Here is a 25695-nt window from a genome sequence, read left to right as displayed (position 1 = left end):
ACCTCTTGGATACCTGTTCTGGGTTTGGTACTAACAAGAAAAAAGAAAGATGAACAAGTAAAGCTTCCTGACTTCCCACAACTGGAATGAGGGAACATGGCAAATCATACAGTAATTACAATGTGATGTAAGTTCTATGAGACTAGAGACACCTGTATCTCTCTCACCACTGGGTGTTCCCTGCATTTGTCACAGTGTCTGACTCATAGCCAAAGCTTATTGTTTTTTTAAGCTGATGGATATATGGATGAATGTAGTATCATAAAAATTATAAAAAAGGAATGTACACGCTATAATGTTGACTCAGAAGAAGGAATAAACAACGTTGCCTTGGAGGGATGCAGAGAAGAGGAGACTTCATGGGGAGGTGCTTGAACCAGATCATAAGAGATGAATAGGAAGTGCCCAGAGCTTCCACCATGGTACTGCAGCCGGAAGAATGAATGTGGGCGAAGGCAAGAAGTTGTGAAATAACACAGATGTTTAGGGATTTGCAAATGATTTCATAGTCCTAGGCAGTGAGAATAATGGGAGTAGAAATGTGGCAGATGAGGGCCATACTATGAAGCCCTTCATAAATAAGTGACGTACCTGATTCGAGTCAAAGCAGGTGCTGCTGGGTATCAGGGCAGGTGTGGAAAAGAAGGAGCAAAGGAACTGGTTTCCCCCTCACACTTTAACTGAGCTTGATCTTGTTTACCTTCAAAAGTATTGGGACTTACTGTGAACTTAAACCTCATGCGGTCTGATCAGATAGGTCCCCTAGAAAAGAAAATCTCACAATGGGGGAAACAAGGGGACATATGTAATGCTTTCAATAATAAAGATTAAAAAAAAAGTATTGGGATTTGAAAGCTAATTAGGGAGGCTTTTCTTAGTATAGAAGCCGCAGAGCACGATGAACTATACGAGTACGGATCCAGTGAGATTTTATATTTTAAAAGGCATTAAAAGGAAGATTTTGTATTTTCAGAACTTAGAGAGTTTTATTACCAGATGATTGTGTAATAGAGATACCATTTTACAAAGGCATTTGTCATTTAATAAATGGGATTTCTGTCTGGTTCCTTTGAATAGTGACTTCATGTAGGATTCAAAATAGCCAAGTCACACATGGCTTTCCAGAGACCTGCCATGTGTGTACATCAAGGCGCATCTGGGTGGGTGAGGGTTTCCCACTGCACTAACAGGCCCTGGGCTTTTTGAATTGCCCGTGATGTGTTTCATTGTTATGTGAATACATCTACTGGAAAGATTGGATGGGATGGGTACTCACTCTCTTTAGTTTAGATGTAAAATTTCTTTAAAGAGAAGATCTATAGTAGAATTTTTAAAAAGTTTTTATTTTATTTTATTGATTTCAGAGAGAAAGGAAGAGAGATTGATCGGCTGCCTCTTGCATGCCCCACACTGGGGATCGAGTCTGCAACCCGTGCTTGTGCCCTGACCTGGAATCCAGCCGTGATCTCCTGGTTCCTAGGTTGCCCGATCCTCAACCACTGAGCTATGCCGGCTGGGCTATAGTGGATTTTTTATTTTGTTGCTTTGGACTCTGTATGCATTTAACTTTGTGGAATATATTCCAATTTTAAGTAAGGAGCCCTACATTAATAAAAGTTGGTTTATTAAACATTAAATACACCTACTGACTGTTCTAATAGCAACTTCGGGGTCACGCTAAGTTGAAATTGATAGACATGCTACCCTTCTTCCTACTTCTAGCTCAGGTCCCAAGGCTGCTGTTGTTTTCTTTCTCCTACTTTTCTACTACTAATTTTTTTTTATAAAATAACTTTTCATTCTGCATGTTAAGGTTTAATATGTGCTCTTCACTTGATAAGAGGATTTCATTTTGAAGGAAAGGTTCTTGGCGGATCGTATTAGTCCAGCGGTTTTAGAATAAGATGTTTGTGGGGAGGGGCGGCGGCATCTCAGTCATCGATTCTCTCTTTATAACTTTGCCCTTTTAGCTGGAACAGATTACCTGTGTTGTGCTTCTGGCCCTGCACAGACTGAATCACAAGGAAGAAACTTTACATAAACCATTTATACTAAATGTTTGGTATGCTGGCAACATAAATCAACAACAATATTCATTACAAATTCATCCCTTTATCAGTATTATCTTGATAGAACTGATCCCAGTGTGTGGGAATTTGAACCCTGCTTCAATACATCTAGCCCTGGGTAATTAATTATTCAGGGCACAGAGAACCTGGCCCCTGCAATGTAGAGTAATTCTTCCTGGTCAGCGTTAACTCCACTGGCAATAATAAATAGAAAAAGTCTCTAGTGATGCCAGTATTTTAAAGTGATTAATCATCTTTCCCCCCTTCTCCTCCCCCTTAGTTTTCTTTAACTAGGATTTTTTCAGCAATAAATCTTTAACAATACAGGTAGGAATTGTTCTGTAATTAAATTTTGCCCTGCTTAATTTCTTACCTTTTATGTGTGCAATTAAAAAAAAAAAAGTTACATGTTAAGGAGCTCTGATCAAAATTCAGACCCAGAAAAAAAATCCTTTTATAGAATACTCAGAGATTCTGTATGGAAGAATAAGCTCTTGATTTTGAATATTAGATAGCGCACATACTCATAAAAATTGTTAATCAACACCAGTTGGGGTGTCAAATATTCTGAAGTTTCGAATTGCTTCTCTTTCATGCATAAGGGTTGTCTGTATTAGGAAAAGTCTGACATATACATATGTTCCCCAAACTGAGAGAATAATTACTTATTGCTTAACTTTCAGATAATCGGTCTGAGCTCTGCAGGAAAGGGTATTTTTCGCCCTTTCCTCGGCACAAAAGTGCGCTTGCTGAAGTGGCAGGTAAATGCCCCACCGAGAATGACTGTATTTTTAAATCCTGCCCTCTAGAGCTGACCAGCCATCATTTATATCCTGGGTGACAGGGACAGATGTGACATATCTGTTGTGACACACTTCTGAACCACCAGCCTGTGGCTCGAGGTGACTCCTGTCCCTCCTCTTTCCCTGCTGCAGGACAACACAACGACGCACGGATGAACCTTGCCATTGCTCTCACTGCTGCCAGGTATGGGGCTGCCACAGCCAATTACATGGAGGTCCTGAGCTTGCTGAAGAAGACAGACCCCCAAACGGGGAAAGAGCGCGTGAGCGGCGCGCGGTGCAAGGACGTACTCACAGGTATGTCAAGGCTCTGGCAGGGAGCTCTTCTTAGCATCTTGCCTTGCCTGTATAATGACGGAATTATAATTTTTCTGTCACTTTGATTTGACTTAAGCAGATTTCAGAGTCATCTTAATTATATCCTTATTGTCAACAGTGACTGGTTTCGCGTGAAAATTTTCCCTTGTGGGACCTGGCAATTTACCCCAAATAATGATGCTGATAGTAATGATAATAAAATGCGGAAATAATAAATGCCCACAAAACCCCCACAGCTATGAATGCATTTAGTTTTCTTTACAGAAACATGTTGAAACAAAATAAACGTGCAAGTTTCAAAGTATCATTTTACATGACATAAACAGTGCATTTACACGTTAGAGTCAATCACTTCACTTTGGTTAGACTTTCATTCTTGTCCTGAGTCTAAGGCCATGTAGGCACCCTTTCAAAATGACATCCTTTCTTTAAACAAAACCAGCAATGTGAAATATATTGTCTCGCGGCAACACTGCTTACACATTTGAGTTTTAAAGAGAAAGCAGCTTATTTACTCATCTCATTTTCTTCATATTTGGCACTTGGATGCGGGGCATTTTGCAAAATAACTGAGAGCTGAAATGAAAAAGTGGCATGCTCTCCCCCCGGTCCCTCAGTTTGGACTTGGTTTTGGAACATTTACTCGGGTGCGAGCCTTTTGTGTGGCTTTTCAATAACTCTGGCTGCTCATGTCACTTAGTGTGGTATACGATATACTTTGCCATTGGTGGAGTTAATAGATGAATTAATAATCCAGAGCACCCGTGAGCAGAGAAACAAATGGGGTGTGTGACTGATGCTGCTTTCTTCCCCAGGACAGGAATTTGATGTGAGAGCCAAATGTGTTATCAATGCCACGGGACCTTTCACAGACGCCGTGCGCCAAATGGATGATAAGGACGCCGCAACTATCTGCCAGCCGAGTGCTGGGGTCCACATTGTGATGCCTGGTTACTACAGGTACTGGATTCCAACTCTGTGCTTGTCACCAGAGAATGAAGGGCACAGGCATTGTCTATAGTTAGTCTTTTAGCTCACCTTTCTTAATAACCGATGAGGAGAAATATGTCTAATCTCTATGTTGTACACCAGAAACTAATGTAATATTGTATGTCAACTAAAAAAAAAAAAAAAAAAAAAAAAGAGGAGAAATAAGTAAAGGAACTCATCCAGAAGACAAAATACAATTTCTTAGCTTTAATGGCAATACTCCTTTCTACGAGTTAATGATTTGGGATCCATTTGTGTACTTTCTTTAGTGTAGTCATCTTCAGAGATTAAGCCTAGTGTTTCAGAATTTTCATTAAAACATTAAAATTTAATTTTGCAAAAATTTTCATGAAGGGCTTTAATATAAATAAATATATGTGTGTATATATATATGTATATATATATATACATATATATATATATGTATATATATATATATATATATATACATATATATATAATTGATTTCAGAGAGGAAGGAAGAGGGAGAGAGAGATAGAAACATCCATGATGAGAGAGAATCATTGATCACCTGTCTCTTGCAAGTCCCCCACTGGGGATCGAGCCCACAACCCGGGCATGTGCCCTTGACTAGAATCGAACCTGGGTCCTTTCAGTTCACAGGCCGACGCTCTATGCATTGACCCAAACCAGCTAGGGCTTATAAAGGAGTTTTTAATTAAAAAGTTAATTTTATAAAACACCCAAATTTACTTATGAAGAATTTGAAAATAAGGACCACTCAGGTATTTTTATGTTTAAAACTTCAGAAATTATTTTGAAAAATATTACAGCAAGTAAAAATCAGATATAATTTCTAATTCATCATAATAACACAGATAGTCAGAAACAGAGAAATGGTTAGGGATAGAGATGAAATAAAAACATCTATTGCCCTGGCTGGTTAGAGTGTCCATTCACATACTGAGAGGTCGCAGGCTTAATTCCCAGTTAAGGGCATGTACCTGGGTTGTAGGTTTGATCCCAACCCTGGTTGTGCAGGAAACAACCAATTGATAATGCCTCGCATCTCTCTTTCTCTCTTTCCCTCCAACCCCCTCCCTCTCTTCTATTCTTTCTAAAATCAATGGAAAAAATATCCTCAGGTGAGGATAAAAAAAATCATTTTCATTCTACTTTGGGAGAAATAAATATCCCCATGTTTAGTTAGCACTTTGACCTGCAACTACTACACAACCTGCTAGAAACCTTGGAGGCATGGTCGACAGCCCAGTTCCCTTCCAGCTCCATTGCAGATGAGCCTTTTGCTTGGGAATGCAACTTGGATTAAGAGTTTATTCCCTCTTAATGCACGGACCTTGAGCAGCTGTGATACTGGCAATCCAGAAGAAAGTTTTGCTCTCCATATCAAGTCATTCTCTTGGGTGGGGTAAAGAGATCTCAGATGGAAACATCTCCCTGGGTTCATCAACCAATCACACTCAGCAATTATATAACTCAAGGCTTTAACTAGGTCCTCAGGGATCCAGTGGTCGGCAAACTGCGGCTCGCGAGCCACATGCGGCTCTTTGGCCCCTTGAGTGTGGCTCTTCCACAAAATACCGACTTCTGCGCATGGGCCACGAAGTTTGAATTGCACTGTATGTGCGTGCCCACACGTGATATTTTGTGGAAGAGCCACACTCAAGGGGCCAAAGAGCAGCATGTGGCTCGCGAGCCCTGGTTTACCGACCACGGACGGGGGCTGCCCTAGAAACAGCCTGATCAGAACTGAAGACCTAACATTTCAACTAGAACCTGCTCAGTTTGAAAATGCAGTGAGCTCATTAGCCACTGACTCCTTGCATGTAGGCTACTAAATGGAGAGCAACTACTATGCATAAGTCTATCTTGTTGGGTTGTTTTCAAGTATCTTTATGGCATTTATTAAGCTTGTCATGACCCTAACATTCCATGAGTGAAATTCTCTTGCGCCATGGTAACAGTTTTTTAAAAATTATTTTAATGCCAGAAAACCCAACACACAGAAATCATTTCTTTTTAAAGGTACTTTTTAGTTCACTTAAGAAATCTGGAATTTTCGTCAGAGTTGTGGCTATGCTCTTATGAAAGCAGCAACAATACACCAAATGGCTGAAATGCATGAAAAGCATCTCCTCCTTATAGCCTAAAGGTTTTTTACCACTGACAAGAGGTCAGTTCTTTTTCCTATAAGTGTCTGCATGCTGTTAGCTCTACCACTGATTGCTACGTAATTAATAAATTGATTTCAGTTTAAATACAGGTACTAGTACTTCAGGAAGGCAGTAGTCTGCATGAGAAAATTGTTCATTACATTTAATCCTATACACACACACACACACACACACACAAATTAGCAGGAAGCTTTTTTGCTCCTGATGTCAAGTGAATCATACATATTGAAAAAGACCTATGCCTCACTCTGTTATAGTTGATATCCATAGTTGATATCTATTTTCAAACTTTAGTGTAACGGTGCAGAATTAATTCTTTATAAGAAAACAAACTTTTCCTTAAGGGAGAGCATGAATTAGGTAATTTAGAACTGATGAAAGCTATTTCCAAATGGATTCTTAAATTTTTATACCAGACATTAATAGCTTTGTCTTCCCTCTGTGCTTGTTAATTTTATGTTTGACACATATGTCTTCACTTAAGCAGTTGATTCTCTACAGGTTCCAGTTACGTGTGTTGGTAACCATCACCTTCACCCTTTAAACTGCTTTTATTGCATTGGAAGGTTTTAAAGGATTCAGTAGTTATGCTTTTCTAACAGCATTTCATGTCTAGGTTGCTGTATATTATAATTTTATGCTGAAGTTGATGAGGTTTATTGAGTTATATAGGCATATTACATGATATCTAGTCCATAAAGATGACCATGTATAAGATATGCCAAGATATAATTTATTGGAATATGGAATTTATCTTTTTGTTTCAATATAGTACTACTTATAAAATTGAAAACTTGAACTCTGAATGAGTTAAATTTCCAATCCCAAAGTGACTGATTTAATGTAAGGGCATATTAACCCAGGATCAAATTAGGTGCTTACAAAACACACACTTAACTAATTTCTTTTAAGATTTTAAGAGAATCTTATAATAAATATGAAGAAAAAAATAGTCATACAGAGACTGAAAATACTCTGGACTTATAGTTTTCAATGTATAAAAATGAAAGTAAAAATATTTTCTTTAAGTAACCCTGAGTAAAGATGAAATCTTAGTTGAAGTTTTAAATGACTGGCATACTTCTGTGGTGCTTTTTGCATGTGCTAGGTGGGGACTGTGGCCCTCTCTCTCCTGTGTCCTTCAAATAAGTTGTAGACAGTGATTTCTTTCTCCAAAGGCTGTATAGACATAGCAGGCATATCATGAGGCTGATGGGTTTTGCAAAGAAAGATTAGTATTCCTTGTGGTTTAAAGAAAGTGCATTCGCTAAGCTTACTGTGGATTTCCTTTTCATAAGACATTTTTTAAAATGATTTCAGAGAGAACAAGAGAAAGGGAGAGAGACAGAAAGAGGAAGAGAGAGAGAGAGAGAGAGAGAGAGAGAGAGAGAGAGACAGACATATGACATGTGAGAAACATTGATCGGTTGCTTCCCGCATGAGCCCTGACTGGGGATCAAACCCAAAACCTGGGTGTATGCCCTGACTGGGAATAGAACCCACCCCCTTTCAGTGTACAGGTCGGTGTGCTAACCAACGGAACAACACTGACCAGGGCAAAACAATATTTTTTTATTTTAGGAGTTGTTATTGTCTAATCTTTATATGTATGAATCAATTGGGATTAAAAAGATTTTAAAGGGAATGGTAAACATAAAAGGTTGACTATATGCCCTTTTAAGTTTGTGGGTATAAGAGAGATTTCTTAAAAATTTATTTAAACCAAATAGAATTGTGTTTCCTATTGCAGGAGTTGCATTAATAGAAGCTGAAAATAGCTCCCGGTAAATACTGTTAACCCTGGCTTGCTTTGAGAATTCAGTCAAATAGAAACAGCCTTCTGAAGATTTGTAGTGTCCTATTTGAATAAGATACTTTCAGATTCCTTCCACTCCTTTTCCAACTTCTCCAAATGTCTTTGAATGGTTAATGAATACATTCAAATAATAGTTTCTAGTGGTTTAATAACACTATTGGATGGGGTTTTGTTAATTTTTTTTATAGTTGCCTATCCTTTCAAGTGTGTTTTCTAATTTGGTTTTAGAATATAAGCACATGTTAGTGAAAATTCTTGATTAATATTTTGGAAGATTTTATGTAATCTGTCAGAAGAGGCTTCCTTGAACTTCGATTTCATAGCATGACGCACTAGTGCCTTCTCTCTGTGTAAAGATTTTCATCACGTTCTCCGTTTTGGCCTTATCCTAGTACATTATTATTTTAGTAGTAGAAAACCGAGCCCCTTTCTTATGGCTGTCCTCCTTGAGATTTCTGTAAAATTGAAACAAAGTAAGAAATATCATATTTGGTCAAGTGGTACAAGTTCATCTAGGTCAGTGGTTCTCAACCTGTGGGTCACGACCCCTTTGGAGGTCGAACGACACTTTCACAGGGGTCGCCTAAGACCATCGTAAAACACAGATGTAATTACACATTGTTTTTGTGATTAATCACTATGCTTTAATTATGTTCAATTTGTAACAATGAAATTGGGGGTCACCACAGCATGAGGAACTGTATTAAAGGGTCGCGGCATTAGAAAGGTTGAGAACCACTGATCTAGAAAAGAAGTAAATAATGTTTTTATTACATTTTAGTTTCTAGAAAGTGGACCCTTCACTTTTCTCATGTGCTTCTGAGACCTTCTACTAAAAGATGTGCCAAATGTCAAATGTCCCAGGAAAATACTTTCCATAGACTTTAAAAAAGGTTGAAGAGCTATCTTTAATTGACCATCATAAAAGAAATTATAGACATTTATCTCGCTGACATTATCTCACGTGAATTGTCCAAGGAATATAAAATCCCAAACAATTGTAACTTGAAGTCCATTTTCATAATTAACCTTGCATTTCTGAGATGGGAAGGGTTGGTTCTACTGTGGAATGTTAGCATTATCACACTTGCTCCATTACTTTTTGTTACCAAAGTGTTTTTTTTTTTAATTTTTAAATTTATTTTTTATCCTCACCAGAGAATATGTTTTTAGTTGATTTTTACAGAGAAAGAGGGAGGGGTAGGGGGGGAAGAGAGAGAGAGAGAGAGAGAGAGAGAGAGAGAGAGAGATTGGTTGCTCTCCATATATGTACTGACTGGGGATTGAACCCACAACCTAGGTGTGTGCCCTGGATGGGAATTTAACCTGCAACCTTTTAGTGTATAGGACAATGCTCCACAGAATTGACACACAACCTGGGCCAATTTTGTTTTTAAAGGAATTTTTAGGTTAAATTAGTGGCAGTAAAAGTAATAGCTCATGTTGTTCTTGTTTGTTTATATGAGATGTGATGAATAAAATAGGTTGTAGATTAAGATTAAATTTTTACTAATTTCAAAAATTAAAAAATGTTCCTTTTATCTCAGCCCAGAGAGCATGGGACTTCTTGATCCAGCGACCAGTGATGGGCGAGTTATTTTCTTCTTACCGTGGCAAAAGATGACTATAGCTGGCACTACCGACACTCCAACCAATATTACACACCATCCTATTCCTTCGGAAGAAGACATCAACTTCATTTTGAATGAAGTGCGTAATTACCTGAGTCATGATGTTGAAGGTAATGTATCCATTCCCTTAAGCTTGTCTTCTCTCTTTTATAAACATCTCCCAAACCATTCCAGCTCTCCAGGTAACTGCCATGTCTGCAGTCTGACTCATCTTTACACCTGCCTGCTCCAATTCCTTCTTCTTCCAGGAAATTTATGAGGACCAAATTATAACACTGTGGGAAGAGGTTGCCTTTCTTTTCCTTCTATTTTCTGCATCCACATGCATTTACACAGTCCTTTTCTGGTAATTTTTAGTGGCATAATTGGAGTGCTGCACATGAGCTCTAAACATACATGTTCTTTAAGAACAGTACAAAATATTTGTACTGCTATTTAAATTCTAGAGCTTGGGAAGGTCTGATTTACAAATACAGGATATTCATAATTAGAGAAATGAGAGCATAGAGGTATATTCTAAGAAACTTCGTGAGCTGTTACCATGTAGAAAGTAGAGTTTTGACTGTGGATTTAGCTAAGAAGGGTATGTTTGCTTGAATTGAAAATGTCAAAGTTTACTTAATTCCAATGCTAACCTGGGCATACTTTTATTTAACTTGGATGTCATAACATTTTCTCCAATGAACATATATAGTGATGTTTTAAAAATCCTGGCTAATTTCAGAAGTTTCCAAATGTTATCCTCTGAAATTTCCTCTGTCAGTTAACAGCCTCACCATCCATCTAGTCACTCAAGCTGGAAATGGCTTGCTTGTCTTTGGTGATCCTTCTCTTCCATATCCATTCCGGTTTCTATCAGTGCTCACTCCTTACACCCCCTTTCACTTTATTGCCTTGGTTCGCCCCCGTCATTTCTCACTTGAACAGTTACATTGGCCCCCTAGCTGGCTTCTATTTGTCAGGTCTCTGTCCCTACCCAGTCTGATCTTTCCACCAGAACTGTCTTTCCAAAACACAATTCCGATCATCACTTCCCTGCACTAAAATATCCTTTGACTGTCTCCCCATTGGAAAAGTTCTAAACTATCTCCCATGGGGTCCAAGGCTTTTCACAATTAGTCTTTGCAGGTTTATATTCAACTGTACTACCTCTGTGCATTCTGTGGTCTAATCCTTGTATTACCATATATATCATCAGGTCATGCACTTTTATATCTCCTCCTGATTTATACTGAAGGCTCGCTCGGGATGCCTTCCTCCCGACTTTTCATCTTGGCTTTTTACCTTGATTCCCATAAAATGCTGGCCTAGTATATCACATTATATTATAGGTAGCACTCGAAGATGTATTTTCACTTGGAGCTCCTTGAGGGTAAGGGTTTTTTACTCAGGTACAAAGCTTACTGTCTCTCTGGTATGCCACTCATGATTGTTTTGAATTAAAATGAATTAATAATAGGTGTTTTCAAGGTTTTTGATGCATTAGCAGCTTGGAAATCATTCTGTATGAAGGTAGAAGGTTTAAGATTTTTGAAAAATAGTCTTCATTTATATCGGGAATCTTCTATAATGCTGGCTTCTGTGGAGGACATGCAAAGACAATTTTTGTCTTGATGTGACTCACTGGCATCTATAGATCCTTTTTCTTAAAAAATATATTTTATTGATTTTTTACAGAGAGGAAGGGAGAGAGATAGAGAGTTAGAAACATCGATGAGAGAGAAACATCGATCAGCTGCCTCCTGCACATCTCCTACTGGGGATGTGCCCGCAACCCAGGTACATGCCCTTGATCGGAACCGAACCTGGGACCTTTCAGTCCGCAGGCTGACGCTCTATCCACCGAGCCAAACCGGTTTCGGCTATAGATCCTTTTTACCTAGAGAATTTTGTTCATTGTGTGATCACATATTTATAAATAAACCACTTTAAAAAATGGTTTAGGTCACTCTCCTAGTTTAATTGATTGATCCATATTTTACAATTTTAGTTTCTTCTAATTTCAAGTAATGGGTTTTTTTGAGTAGAGTCTCCTTGGATATCTGTAGTAATAGTATAAACATATTGAATATATGTAATCGAAATCTATCTCGCTAATACTTAGGCTCATACACAGTTATTAGGGACATAATTATGATTTGTTTAATATCCATATTTAAATAATCAAGGTGCTTTGCAATTTTACCTTGATACCTTTTGCAAGGGAGGAGCTTCCTGTGAGTATGATTGTATTTTAATACATTGATTATTATTACTGAACTACGCTTCATTTCAAATTTACGTAAAAAGGAGGTTTGTATCTTGGCTTTACAAGCAGGAAGTTTGATTGTTGGAGCAAGAAATAAAATTAATTCAGGAGCAGAGAGCTCTATGTTGACAGTTTCCAAATTCTTAAAGTTCAAATGCAGTAATGACGAGAAATCTAACTGCTTACATGTGCTGGGAGGCTGGATGTGCGGGAAACAGATCTGGTTCCAAGAGGCCGTCATGCGTATCCCCGTAGGTGGGGATTTCCACAGTGACATAGCTCTGGGCTGTAGCAGAGACTGGCCCCTGCTCCCTGCTCTTTCATTCTGCCTATTAACAAATGGAAGACGTTTGCAATACCTGCTGGGAACTGGTTGATCTGTAAAGCTTGTTTCAGTTCACATGCCTTTTGGTAATCAGGAAATTGGTGAAACTAACAAATAGTTTTTGTCAATTCTCATTTCTGGTCAAAGTGGTAGATGGAAATGAACATCTCAACGCTAAATCCAGCCTTTCTCTGGTGGTCTGGGGACTTTGAGAGGAGGAGTTCTCCAGATAGCAAACACCTGGGATAAAAGCAGAGATCCCAGCTCTTTCACATACTTCATTCATTTTCCTGTGCACCCCATCTGTCACAGCTTCCTACTTATAAACTTACCCTTTGTTACAATGAATGATTCTTTATAGTTGCTTTTCATTTTTATTTCTAAGTGAACGAGAGCCTTGAGGAATTACCCTTAGTCTTGGGAGAGTATTAGCTGAAGGATGTCTATATCTTAAAGTGAGACATTCAAATTTGTATTTTTTCCAAGGAATTTCTCTTCTATCCTGAGGAAATGTGGGAGAAAACTCAGCATCAGGAACCATTGAGTTATTTGATGACATGCTGTTGCTACACCAATTTTCATCTTTCCATTTGTTTATAATGGTTAACACATGCTTTGTTTTTTATAAAGTCTACCATTATTGAGCACTTTTTATGCTACACACTCTGCTAACCATATTGCCTGTATTATCTCTTTGATTCCTCAGAGCAGCCTTAGGTATATTTTAATTCCCACTTCATAGATGAAGAAACTGAGCCCCAGCAGTCTGAAGTTTCTTGCCAATAACTCTTTTGTGATGGGGACATGGTGTGAGTTGAGTACAAGTCAGTCTGGCCTCAATACTTGTGCTTCTGAAAATGGTACAATACTCTGATTGGTAGTTTCAGGTTTCATGATGTGGTATTATATTTACTACCGAGTGGATTAAGTCTCAATTCAGTTTATGGGAGCTGCTCGACACTCTCGGAATGATAACAACCTTTCCTCCTAACTGGCCTTATTTGAATTTGTATATTAAACTGGAGGAGATCCTGTGTTTCCTAACTAAAACCTTGGGCTAAGCCATCTTCTTTACAGATTCAAAAATTTAAAAAGTTTGATTTAGATCCTAGAGCAATAATCATTTTAAAAGGATTTATTAAATGGATGAATAGTAAAATTCTGACAACAGTTTCTGAGCCTCCCCAAATGGCTATATCCTTAAGGAAAAAAAAAAAAGTGTCAAATCTTAACACTCCATGCTGTTCGCAGCAGCTGCCACACTTCTGCAAAATGCGCCGGAACAATTCCGCAAAGCATTTTGCCTGTTGGGAATAAGACCATGTCTTCTTTTACGATGTAGAAAGCTTTCCATTCACAAGCTGAATTTTCTAGATGGCTTGTTTGTTCTTTTCTGAAATGAGTGGGTAATTGATAGTTGTGTGGTGCATATCTGGTTAGGAAGAAAAATGATCCTTTGAAAAATGTACCATTAAGTCTGCTGTGTGCAGGTTAATCAGAAGCATGCAGTGGCGAAACTAAGCTCCGACTCACAGGGATTGAGAGAGACAGAAGATTTGCCAAGTGCTTTATCCACGTAGTTTTTCTGGAGTGCTTCTCTAGGCAGCTTTTCTAGTTGTGCACAGGTTTTCACATATGCAATTAGTAGTGTTTATAGATTGCCTGCTATTCAATTAACAACTGCACTGGCCATATCAACTCACTGCAGACCTGCCTTTTCACTGCCAGAGATTGTACCAAGGTTATCAACTTACACAGGCTTGGATGTCTTCCAGCTGTTTAATTATAGTGTCACATGTTTTGCTTTTTCTGGTTTCATTAGTATATAAATGTAATATGGTATCTTATTTCTGTGCTTAACACTTCATTTCAGCAGGTTAAACATGCTGGTAGAGAAGTATTGATTTCTGACACTATTTCCCCTGTGTTCATTTAGATATTTCACATGCTTTTTATTGATTTTTCGAAAGTGGCACACATGAGAAAGGACACCCCCAAACGTATGGCTAAATTACTGATGTGAAACGAAAACACACATTTAGCTCTTAATTGTCACTTCCCAGGGGCTTCATTTCCTATTAATGTTAAAACAAACACTTGTCTTGCCAAGTTTTTAAGAGTAAAAATATTAATTATAATTTGAAAAATCACATAAGTATTTAGTCTTTTCAACCAGCTGTGAACAATGTCTGTGCAAACTTTACTATTTCTGTGGTATTTTATTCCTTATATGTTATATATACTAAAACCTGAATTAGTTGTTTATCAGCATTGTAATAATACTTCTTAGACATGATGGTAGGACAATTTTATTTTCTAACTGCCCTTTAGAAAATATTGCCAAGGACTTACATACACTCTGGAGGTACTTGTGTTTTTTTGTTTTGTTTGTTTGTTTGTTTTTTTACATCTGGGCAGTTGACACTTAAAAATCAAGTAGGTGCCATCTGGGTAAGCCACTCTAAAAAAGTGGTATTTAATGAGGCTTTTTCTCAATGTTAATAGTAGTGTTATTTCCTGTCATCTTGTTTAAAGTGTTCATTTATTTTGAAAGGGAATATACAATTATTTAAATATAGCTTGGCCGGCTTGGCTCAGTGGTTGAGCATCGGCCTATGAACTGGGAGGTTACAGTTCAATTCCCAGTCAGGGCACATGTCTGGGTTGTGGGCTCAGTCCCCAGTGTGGTGTGCAGGAGGCAGCTATCCTGGCAGTATGAGAACCAGAAAAATCAAGATGAATCTTTGAGCTCTGAAGCATCACCACCTTGAGCTGAGTTATTTGCTTCACACATTGTATCGTTGAGAGTTAAAGTAGGTGATGTTCACTACCTACTCTTGGCTATAATCTGAGTGATGGAACTGATATTCAGGTAAGAACTTGAGGGCAGGAGTACTAAACTGAGTAAAATTATTTTTTTGAATTTGTGAGATTAGTAGGAGAGGAGGATAGTCTGAAATGGTAAATACGGGACATGTTATGATAGTAAAATTATTTGAGTGAAAAGAGAGCAATTACAGCAAGTTGTATTCTCATGAGCGAAGGAGGTACAGTCAAATCTCACGGAAAAGATGCTCCATTGGAGATGAGTGGGTGAGGGGGCCATGGTGGCAGTCACCAGCTTGGTGAGGACAAATCTGAGATCTACTACTTGGCAGCTTTTACTCTAGAGCTGTGCAATATCATAGCCACATGTGGCTAGTTAAATGAAAGTTAGTTAAAATTAAATACAATTTGAAATTCAGTTCACATGAACCTCATTTCAAGTGCTTAATAGCCGCATGCAGAGGTGGCTGGTGAATTGGACAGCACAGGTATGGAACACTGTCATCATTGCAGAAAAGCCTGTGGGACAGTGTCACTGCAGAGTCTGGAAGGATGTATGTTTACCTTTAGAGAAGGAAATAGCCAGTTTTTTACAGAGTCATGGAATCTGTATGTTTTTGTTCTATAAAATAATGCATTATCTTGTAAAAGAAGAACTCTGAATATAAGAATGCTCAAGAGGTGGTTAATTTAGTGGCTCCGCAGTATCTAAAGTGCATGTCTCTTATTTCTCGTCACTCTGCCATTCTCCAAGTTGGGTTCATCCTGGGGCTGTTTCCCTCATGGTTCAACAAGGCTGCAGCAGTTCCAGGCAATAGTAAAAGACTCTATGTGGTCCGTCTACTGCATTGGAATTTCTTTTCTTCACAGAACTTTAGTTAGTGATTGTTTAACAGCGTACAAGGTTTCCACTGTGGGTGAATACTGTGGGAAAATATTACTGTGGGTGATAATGAGAGAAAGCTGTTAGTTCAGTTAGTTGCTGTCTTTTATACAAGTGGTTAGAGTTTGTTTCATGTGTTTAGCAATGCTCTGTCCCATGGATGTAGATTATACCTGAGGCCTGACTGGTCATTACTTAAATTTGGGTGGTGAAGAGATACAAGCACTTTATTCTTCAGCAGTAAATAGCTGAAGAATAATCCATAAAAATCATTAAGTCTCAAGGCAGAGAGAAAACTGGTAGGGAGATAGCCTGATCCAACCACCCTCTGGTTGAATAATATAAAAATTCTACAGGCTATGAAGACTGATTCATATTTTAAATGTGATTTAAAATTGGATTATCCTTTTAAAATAAATTTAATGGCAAAATTTATCTGATATAATTCTTAGGCCAAGAGCGGAATGTTAAGCTATCAAGCAAAATAAAGGAAAGTTCCTAATACATTGTGAATTCTTCCTGGTAGTGTTTTCCTTTATTGAGTGTCAATTTCAAGAGTAGGATTAAGAATGGTATCAGTATACCTAATGCTTTAGTTAATGTTCCTCTATGAAAGAAAAAAGTGTTTTAGTTCTGTCTTTTTCTTTCAGATAAACACAATTTCATAGAAGTATTTTTCTTCCTGTTATAGCAGAAAAGGGAAAGCATTCGCTACCAAGATTATTTGCATATGCTTCAGATTTACTCTAGAAAGTCTAATTTTCCATGAAATAATTTTAGTATCAGTCAGAGGGCTTTAAGAGTTGAAACCAAATTCCTGGTCAGCATGGCTACCTAAGGAATTTCACAGACACACTCTGCAGACTTTGTGGTGACCACAGTGACGTTCTAAGTGGTTGGCTAAGTTTTATTTTTAACTCAGGGTGATTTGAACTCTAATGGAAAATAGTGGTAATTTCCTAGTTGGGCTTTTTGTAAAGATTAAAACATTACATACTTTATGTTGATATTTTAAAAGACTTTTGTGGAATCCTGTGAAGCAAGAATTAACCCCTATTCCATATGAGCCATTAGGCTTAAACCTATGAAAGAGAATGCACACATCAGAGGGGCAGGTCGAGGACTGGGATCCCAGCATCGAAACTCCCTTGTGGGCTCCAGTTGAGAAGCCTGGATGCCTGAGGCTTTCCTCACCAGGTTATGTTTCAGATACAGTGTTTGGATATGGGTTTGATTAGCCACCCCTGTAGAGGTATATGGGTACCTTATCTTTCAGCATACAATCATGTTAAGAGTGTGGCCCTTAAAGAGCCATTTTAAAATATGCTAGATTTAACTTAGTTCCAATATAAATTTTTAAAAAAACATGTTTTTATTGATTTTTAGGGAGTTAAACACTAACTCCCCATTCTTCCCTTCTCCTCCCTCTGGTGACCACTATTTTACTTTCTGTTTCTATGAATTTGACTACTCTAGGTACATTATATAAATGGAATCATAATATTTATCCTTTTGTGCCTGGTTTACTTTACTTAGCATTATGTCTTCAATGTTCATCCATGCTATAGTGTGTTTCAGAATTTCCTTTTCAAAGCTGAATAATAATCCATTGCATATATATAATATATTTTATTTATCCATTGATCTGTTTGTGGACACTTGGGTTGTTTCCACATTTTGGCCATTACAAATGATGTTTCTGTGAATTGAATTTTCTCTGCTTTCTATTCTTTTCATTATGAACCCAGAAGTGTAATTGCTAGGTCATCTGGTAATTCTAAATTTTTTGAGGAACTGCCATGCTTTTACCCATAGTAGCTGCATCATTTTGCCTTCCCATCTAAAATACACAAGATATCCCAATATCTCCACATCCTTCCCATCATTTGTTATTTTGTGTGTTTTTTTAAATAAATTTTTTATAATAGCCATCCTAATGGGTATGAAGTTGTGTATTATTATGGTTTTCATTTATATTTTCCTAATGATTAGTGATATTGAGCATCTTTTTATGTGCTTATTGGCCATTTGTACACCTTCTTTGGATAAATACTTATTCAAATCTTTTCCCCATCATTCAAATGAGTTGTTTGTTTTTTAGTTACTGAGTTTTAGGAGTTCTTGTATATATCTCCTAGATGTTAACCCTTTTTCAGATATATAATTTGAAAAAAATTTTCTCTCATGACTTGCTTTTTCATTCTGTTGATATCTTTTTTAATGTATTATTTTAATTTTTAAAATAATTCTTTATTGTTGAAAGTATTACATATGCCCCACTTTCCCACCATTGACTTCCACCAGATAATGTCTTTTGATATGCAAACATTTTTAATTTTGATGAAGCTCATTTTATCTATTCTTCTGTAGCAAGTGCCTTTGGTGTCATATGCAAGAAATCATTGCCAAATCCAATGTCATGAATCTTTCCCCATGTATTTTCTTCTAAATGTTTTATAGTTTTAGCTCTTGTATATAGGTCTTTGACCCATTTTGAGTTAATTTTTGTATAGAGTGGAAAGTAAGGGCACAACTTTAATTTTTACTTTTATTTTTTGCATGTGGACATTCAGTTTTCCCATTTTCTTGATGTTTTTAAGACTATGTACAGACAATTTTTATTACTATGGGTAATGGCTGGGAGTAAGATAAAGAATGACCCGAGTCATGGTTGAAGCAAAATTGTATTTCTTTATTATCCAGGAGTGGATTAACTAGTTTAACCAAAGTAAGTGCAACAGAACCAGGTAAGTAATCACCTCCCCAGAGTCTGCATCATTAGGCAGCTATTGCATTTGTGCACATGGTTAGTTCCTTGATGTGGAGAATGGAGAGGAAAGAAGCTAAGCCAACCCTGAAGCTGATCTGGATAAAGAAGAGTAGATTCTGAAAGCTCTGCCTTTAGGTTTTGCCCTTCCTCTGATGGTGTTCCAGCACCACAATTAGGCTACTCTTTTTAGCATTTTTACGTCAGTAATGAGTGCTATGCAAATGCTGTCCAATTTTGTTTTTATATCGTCAATGTTTGGTATTGAGGGGTCATTATGTTTTCGCAGAGATAGTAAGAAAAATTTCATAGTATCTTGACTTTTCAAAGAGTTTCCAAACACTATAACACAAGTATTGTGAACTTATATTGGGAGGAGACATATCTATTTTTGTGGCAGTTATAAAGATAATGGAATGAAAAAAGAAAAAAAAAAGTAGAGTATGGAAATTGTCAGCAGTTGAGAGACCGTGATTCAATGGGTAAGAATGTGCTGCTCGATCATTTATAAGATGTTTGCTTTGGGCAAGTTGGTTTAACTTTTCCAATCTTTTTTTTTTCATCTGTACAGTGAGAATAATAATAACTAATGCTATGGGGCTTTGTGAGGTTAAGTGAGATGAAATGTGTATGCCAAGTGCTTTGGCAAGGCTGGGCCGACTGTAAATGCTCAGTTAAGGATCTGTGTCTTCCCTGAGAAGAGATAGCAAGACACATTCTAGGAGAAATACAACAAGCCATGTCTATTAGGTTGTTTTTATTGTGTTTCTGCCTTTTTGTTGTTCTTTTTAACTACTTCAAATTGTTCCAGCTGAAGCTTGCTAGCATTTGTTTCTTTTGTTTTCTCTTTTCAGTTTTTTTCCATGAGGATTATCTTTGTAATAAAAAAAATTGATTTTTTTCTTGTACTTATCTACTCAGTTCTTATATTTAAGGACTCCCCCCTCCCCCATTTTTAAATACCCTTTTATTGATTTCAGAGAGGAAGGGAGAGTGAGAGATAGAAACATACATAATGAGAGAGAATCATTGATCAGCTGCCTCCTGCAGCCCCCTACTGGGGATTGAGCCCACAGCCCGGGCATGCGCCCTTGACCGGAATCAAACCCCAGACCCTTCAGTCCGCAGGCCGATGCTCTATGCACTGAGCCAATCCAGTTAGGGCTTTCTCTCCCTATTGAAGTGCATAATCATGTGTTCCTTCTGCTGTACTCTTTTCTGCTTATTAACTATTTCATAGTTTTGTTGAGATATCTCTGAGTAATCCTCTGGCCCCTTGTCATTGATCCTTCCCAGTGAGGAGAGGGGATGTCCTGGCAGCGTGGAGTGGTATTCGTCCCCTTGTGACAGATCCTAAGTCTGCAAACACTCAGTCCATCTCCCGGAATCATGTTGTGGATATCAGCGAGAGCGGCCTCATCACGATAGCAGGTACAGGCATTACCTTGTTACTTGGGAAAGCTTTAGAGGGGACCTTGTGTTCAATGGTCACACTGGCACCTCTTTGAACTCTAATCAACAGGCTTTTTTTTTTTTTATGATTCTGAGTAAAGTCTAACCTCACTTTGCCATATTTTTTTTTTTAACAAACAACAGGTGGGTTTGTTACTCATACATTGATAAATGATTAAGTATAAAACAATAAGGGATAGTATCCTAATGAATTACTTACCAACTTGTTTGTAGGGGGAAAGTGGACAACCTATCGCTCTATGGCAGAAGATACCATAAATGCTGCTATCAAGGCTCATAATTTGAAAGCAGGACCAAGTAGAACAGTTGGGCTTTTTCTTCAAGGGGGCAAAGATTGGAGCCCCACACTCTACATCAGGCTTGTCCAGGATTATGGACTTGAAAGTGAGGTGGGTGTGCATTGCCATATTACCTTACTCTTCACCATTGCCAGTAGCAGAATCAGCAACCGTGTGGCCTCCCTTAATTAGAATTTCCTCTTGGGGGGGTTCATTTCCGTCTGTGTACTGTGGACGAGAACTAATGGAGAAAAGAAAAAAAAAAAGAATGGCTTATTTGTTTCAGTGGCCTAAAAAAAAAAAAAAAAAAAAAGCACATTTTTAGTTTCTCTTTTAAAATCTAGGGTTTGTTTGCTTTGTTCCTAGCAGACAGGACATCCTAAATTCTCTCTGTCGTGAACATCAGGGGAGCTGGTCTTTAGAAGTGATATTGGGAGCAGAATGAAGCTGAAGCTCCATCAGTCACTGATACAGTGATACATGTGTAGAAGAGTTCATGCTGGCCTAAGCACTTGGGGCCCAAGTGGTTTCCTCCCACAAAATCAAAATCTAATCCTCTCCCAGAACTATTAGTTACAGGCTGTAGAAAGCTGACAAGATAAGCTTGTAGGTTTGTTTTGTTTTTTGGGTTGTTTTTTTTTTTTTTTTGCTTTGCACCTAAAAGTATTGATATTCAAAGTCCTAATGCAGTTTTGTTTCCCTAGGTGGCACAGCATCTTGCCTCCACCTATGGGGACAAGGCCTTCGAGGTGGCCAAAATGGCAAGTGTGACTGGAAAAAGGTGGCCCATTGTTGGAGTGCGTCTGGTGTCAGAATTTCCATACATTGAAGCAGAGGTATGTGAGTGGCCAAACGGGAATCTCCTGTCTGCACGGGGTGCCATTCATCTGTTTGTTTTTCATCTTTTAAAACAATTAAAATGTGGGCTAAGTTTTAATGCACATATGTGAGCTAAAACCTGGAGTAAAATGTCTGCTCAGCCTAGATATTTTTCATTTATACATTTTTATTTTAACTCTAAATTGATATTGATAATGGTAACCATGATAGTAGAAAATAAAGGATTTCTTTCTCCTCCAAGAGCTATCCCAAGTCTTGTTAATTCACAGTAGTTTGCCTTTTTGTGAATTTGCAACTCTTGTACCACTCATGTACTACCTGATGACATATCTTGATTTGACTCTCCACTTCGCAAAGATTTATGCTTTGTTTCTCATTAAGGTTTCACATTTTATGAAACAGAGACCATGCTTTAAATTTACTTATAATTCACTGCCCCTTAAAACCTGGGTATCCAGTAAGCATGTGCTTAGTGATGGAAGGCAGGGCTTCTGTCTTTTGGTTACTCAGACTGAAATCTTGGGACAGCTTAAAGAGATGAGACCATAACTTTTTGATAACTTTCTTTGCCTACTCAGCTATGTAAATTAACATCCATATTAAGTATAAGCAAAGAGGTACGCGATTACTGTGGACGGTAAATGAGAAGTGAGGCAGTTTGCAAGTTGGTGGCAGGTTCTATTCAGAAAGAAGGCATTAACTCTTAACTAATTTGTCCCAGTTTCCAAAACTCTTTTGGCAGGCTGATGGGCAACTTGTATGATGTCACTGTTTGTCCCATGCCTGCCACAGAACCGGGGTTTATAAAGAAAAACTGTCACTTTTCCTAAGAACAATTGTTTTTGGTAAATTTTTATTTTCTCTTTTTAAAAAAAGCCTAAACTACTAATTTTACTTTAATTCAAAATCAGGTGAAATATGGGATTAAGGAGTATGCCTGCACTGCAGTGGATATGATTTCACGTCGCACTCGCCTGGCTTTTCTAAATGTCCAGGCAGCGGAGGAAGCCCTACCCAGGATTGTTGAGCTGATGGGCAGAGAGCTGAATTGGAATGATGCTAAAAAACAGGTATTATATAGAAGTCTTTAAAATTATAGTAACCATTATAAAAATGTAATGTTGTGGTCTGTTAGTAGAGGCTAGCATAGTTTTTGTGGTGACTTTAGATTTCTTGCCAGTTCCTATGAGTGTGTGTGTGTGTGTGTGTGTGTGTGTATGTTTTACATTGCCAAGTCTTAGGAAACTGGAAAGATGTTCTTGTACCAAAATGTGTTGGTTGTTTCTGGAAAAACCCTTGTAGAAAAATGCTATCAAATTCATGGTCAGAATTCCTGAAAAAAAAAAAAAATAACATAATGATTGTGGGTAGACCTTTTTCTGGTTTTCACTGAAAACACTCTTAGAATGTAATCTACAGTGAAATTCATACTCCTGCGAATTTGCCTTTGGTAGGAAACCTATTACCATCAGTTTTCCTGCTTGACCATCAAATGCGTATTGATTTGTGTCATTTGAAATTTTATATTTACACCCAAATTAGAAAAAGAAAGCCAGTAATACTCAGATGCCCACATATATAGCCCTGGGCTTGTTGTAATAAACAGAAGATCTTCATTTTTTTTTTTTAACCAAACTATTTTAATATGCAAAATCACTTTCATGTATTTATTCAAAAAATACTTTCTGTACTCACTGGTTTACTTCTTTCCCTCCTAGTCTTTCTAGAACCCATTTCATTTAGGCAATTTTGCTGCCACTTTGTTGTAGTAACTCCAGTCACACTCACCAATAACCTCTATCTTGCTCAATATACTTGTCAATGTTCCATCCTCCTTTTATTCAACTAAATAGTGGCATCGACACACTTGATTCCTCCTTGAGCTTCTGTTTGGAACACCACCTATCTTAGTCTACTCAGGCTGTGATACTAAAATACTACAGACTGGGTGGCTTCAACAACAGGCATTTATTTCTTTCAAGTCTGGAGGCTAGAACTCTGAGATCAGGATGCTAGCCTGGTTGGGTTCTGGTGAGAACCCTCTTCCTGGCTTTCAAACAGCTGCTTTCTTGCTGTGTCCTCACATGGAGGAGAGAGAGAGGGAGAGGGGGACCCTTCTCTTAAGATGCATTAAACCTAATCACCTCCCAAAAAGCTCCCTCTCTGAATACTATCACACTGAGTGTTAGGGCTTCAGCAAACAAATTTGGTTGATTAGGCCTAAAGCTTGATATCATAACCTGATCTAAATCCATTAGCAAATCTCATCATATTTATCTTCAAATCATGGCTTGAACTCACCTATCATATATCTATCTATCTATCTATCTATCTATCTATCATCTATCTATTTATTTTGATCTTTATTGTTGAAAGTATTATGTTATGTCCCCCTTCTTTCTCCATTGACCACATCTAGCCTATCCCTGTCAACTCTTTCTTAACACATTTAACTACTCACCCTGATTCAGCATCTCTTACGTGGATTGTTGTAATAGTTCCCCTTCCCTTAACCAGGGTCCCTGCTTTAACAACTTCAATGATTCTATTAAAACATAAGCCAGATCATTGGCTATGTCAGTCTGAAGTTGAGAGGGAACAGTTGAATTGGTATTTTAGTCATCAGACTGAATGAGATCCAGGGAGTTCATGTGGTTAGATAACAGCAAGTAGTCCAAAGACTGAGCCTAAGGCACTCCACAATTTAGAAGTTGGAGAGAAAAGGAAGAATCTGGGAGAAAAAAAGTAAGTTATAGCTAGTGAGTTTGGAGAAGGTGTGAGAAGCCTCAAGAGAGAGCTGTGACCAGAAGGGAAGGAAGTATTTCAAGAAGAGGGAAGGAATCTGCTGCGTCAAGTGCCGTTGATAGGTTTAGTAAGATGAGGACTGACAGTTAACAATTCATTTGCTAAAACATCTTTCTTTTACTCACAGTAAAGCCAAAGTCATGACAGTGGTTTACAAGGCCTTTGTGATCTGGCCACCACCTTTCTGACCCCTGGTCTTTCTTTCCATTATTCACTCCCCATCAACCCACAGGTCAAGTTGCTTTTCTTCATTCACATCCTGCTGATGCCTCTGCTTGGAATGCTCTTCCCTGGATATCTTTACGGCCTCCTCCCTCACTTCCTCCTGGTCTCTACTCCAGAGAGCTTCCTTAACTGAGCAGAATAAAAGAGCTCCTTCTCCCATTTGAATGATGTTTTCTACTCCATTTCCTACTTTATTTTTCTCTTTAGCGTCTGTTCCCATTTGACACAGGATGTATTTAGTTGTTTATTTGTTGTCTGCCTTTCCTCCAGGAAATAAGCTCCAAAGGAGAAGGCATAATCTGTTCTGTTTCTGTACACTCAGCGCCCAGCATATACAGGGGGCCCGAAATAAATATCTATTGAATCGGTGAATAAACATTATTGAGCATCCATGCATCTGTGTAAGGAAGGATTGGGTATAGATCCTGCCCTTAAATTTTTCTCATTCTGGTATAGATTCCCAAAGATGGTTACATATCAGAGTCACCTGGGAATGTAGGGGAAAGGGCAGAGTTCAAGGGTTGTCGTTAGACCATCAGAGTCAGAGTCTTCTGGGATGAAACCAGGGCCCTCCATTTAAAACTTCTCTTGTAATTTGAATGCATTGTATGTAGTATGCTGCTGGTGGAATTCACCAGTTGAAAGAGCTCCTTAAATCTGACCACAACTCTATCAGGCATAAACCTTTACCCCCATTTTATAGTTGAGGAAATAGTCTTAGAGGGAGTAAGTCCCGGTCAGAGTTCATACAACAGTAGTAAGTTGTGCAACTGGGATGGAAAGCAGTATTCTGATCCTAGAACATAAGCTTTTCCCACCTGCCCTCTTGCCTCTGCTTTGGTGGGACTGGTTTATAGCTCTTCCTGTTTGGAGTTTTGATTTGATCAACTAAAGCTATATATGGAGGCTACACAGAATGAAACTCATTCCTGTGCTACTGCCAATCATTTTTAGCATATAGAAGGACTGAGGAGAATGTGTTCCTGTAAAAATTATGGTTGGAATGATTTGAATATGCAGGAAGATATTTTGTGCCAGGATTTCAGGCTGTAGGAGGTAGAAAGGAGGAAGAAAAATTCTGTAAACTGGTGTGTTCGGCCCTCCCAAGGAAACTAGATTTAACTTCAGTTCAAATTTTATGAGCAGATTTATGTACTCAGGAATATTCTCCCATCCCCCTCAACAAAGGCACAGAAATAAAAGACCTAAAGTTATTACTCAGTATCCGAGACATTGGAGTGT

General features: G+C 38.1%; 1 protein-coding gene across 3 annotated transcripts in view; it reads left to right on the top strand.

Annotated features, from left to right (window-relative positions):
- GPD2 (glycerol-3-phosphate dehydrogenase 2) overlaps nucleotides 1–25695 on the top strand; it is a 140618-nt gene that overhangs the window by 104246 nt on the left and 10677 nt on the right. For all 3 annotated transcript variants that reach the window (XM_070422955.1, XM_070422954.1, XM_070422956.1), the window contains 7 exons: nucleotides 3005–3169; nucleotides 4006–4150; nucleotides 9700–9893; nucleotides 20129–20263; nucleotides 20519–20694; nucleotides 21288–21419; nucleotides 22335–22493. In XM_070422955.1, the coding sequence (XP_070279056.1) occupies nucleotides 3005–3169; nucleotides 4006–4150; nucleotides 9700–9893; nucleotides 20129–20263; nucleotides 20519–20694; nucleotides 21288–21419; nucleotides 22335–22493 (1106 nt within the window). The remainder of the gene's footprint in view (nucleotides 1–3004; nucleotides 3170–4005; nucleotides 4151–9699; nucleotides 9894–20128; nucleotides 20264–20518; nucleotides 20695–21287; nucleotides 21420–22334; nucleotides 22494–25695) is intronic.

This window comes from Myotis yumanensis, unplaced genomic scaffold, assembly GCF_028538775.1.
Source record: "Myotis yumanensis isolate MYYU_CA2020_CCGP unplaced genomic scaffold, mMyoYum1.0.hap1 SCAF_8, whole genome shotgun sequence".
NCBI lineage: Eukaryota > Metazoa > Chordata > Mammalia > Chiroptera > Vespertilionidae > Myotis > Myotis yumanensis.
The sequence above is the reverse complement of the archived record's forward strand: the minus strand, read 5'-3'. Positions and strand labels throughout refer to the sequence as shown.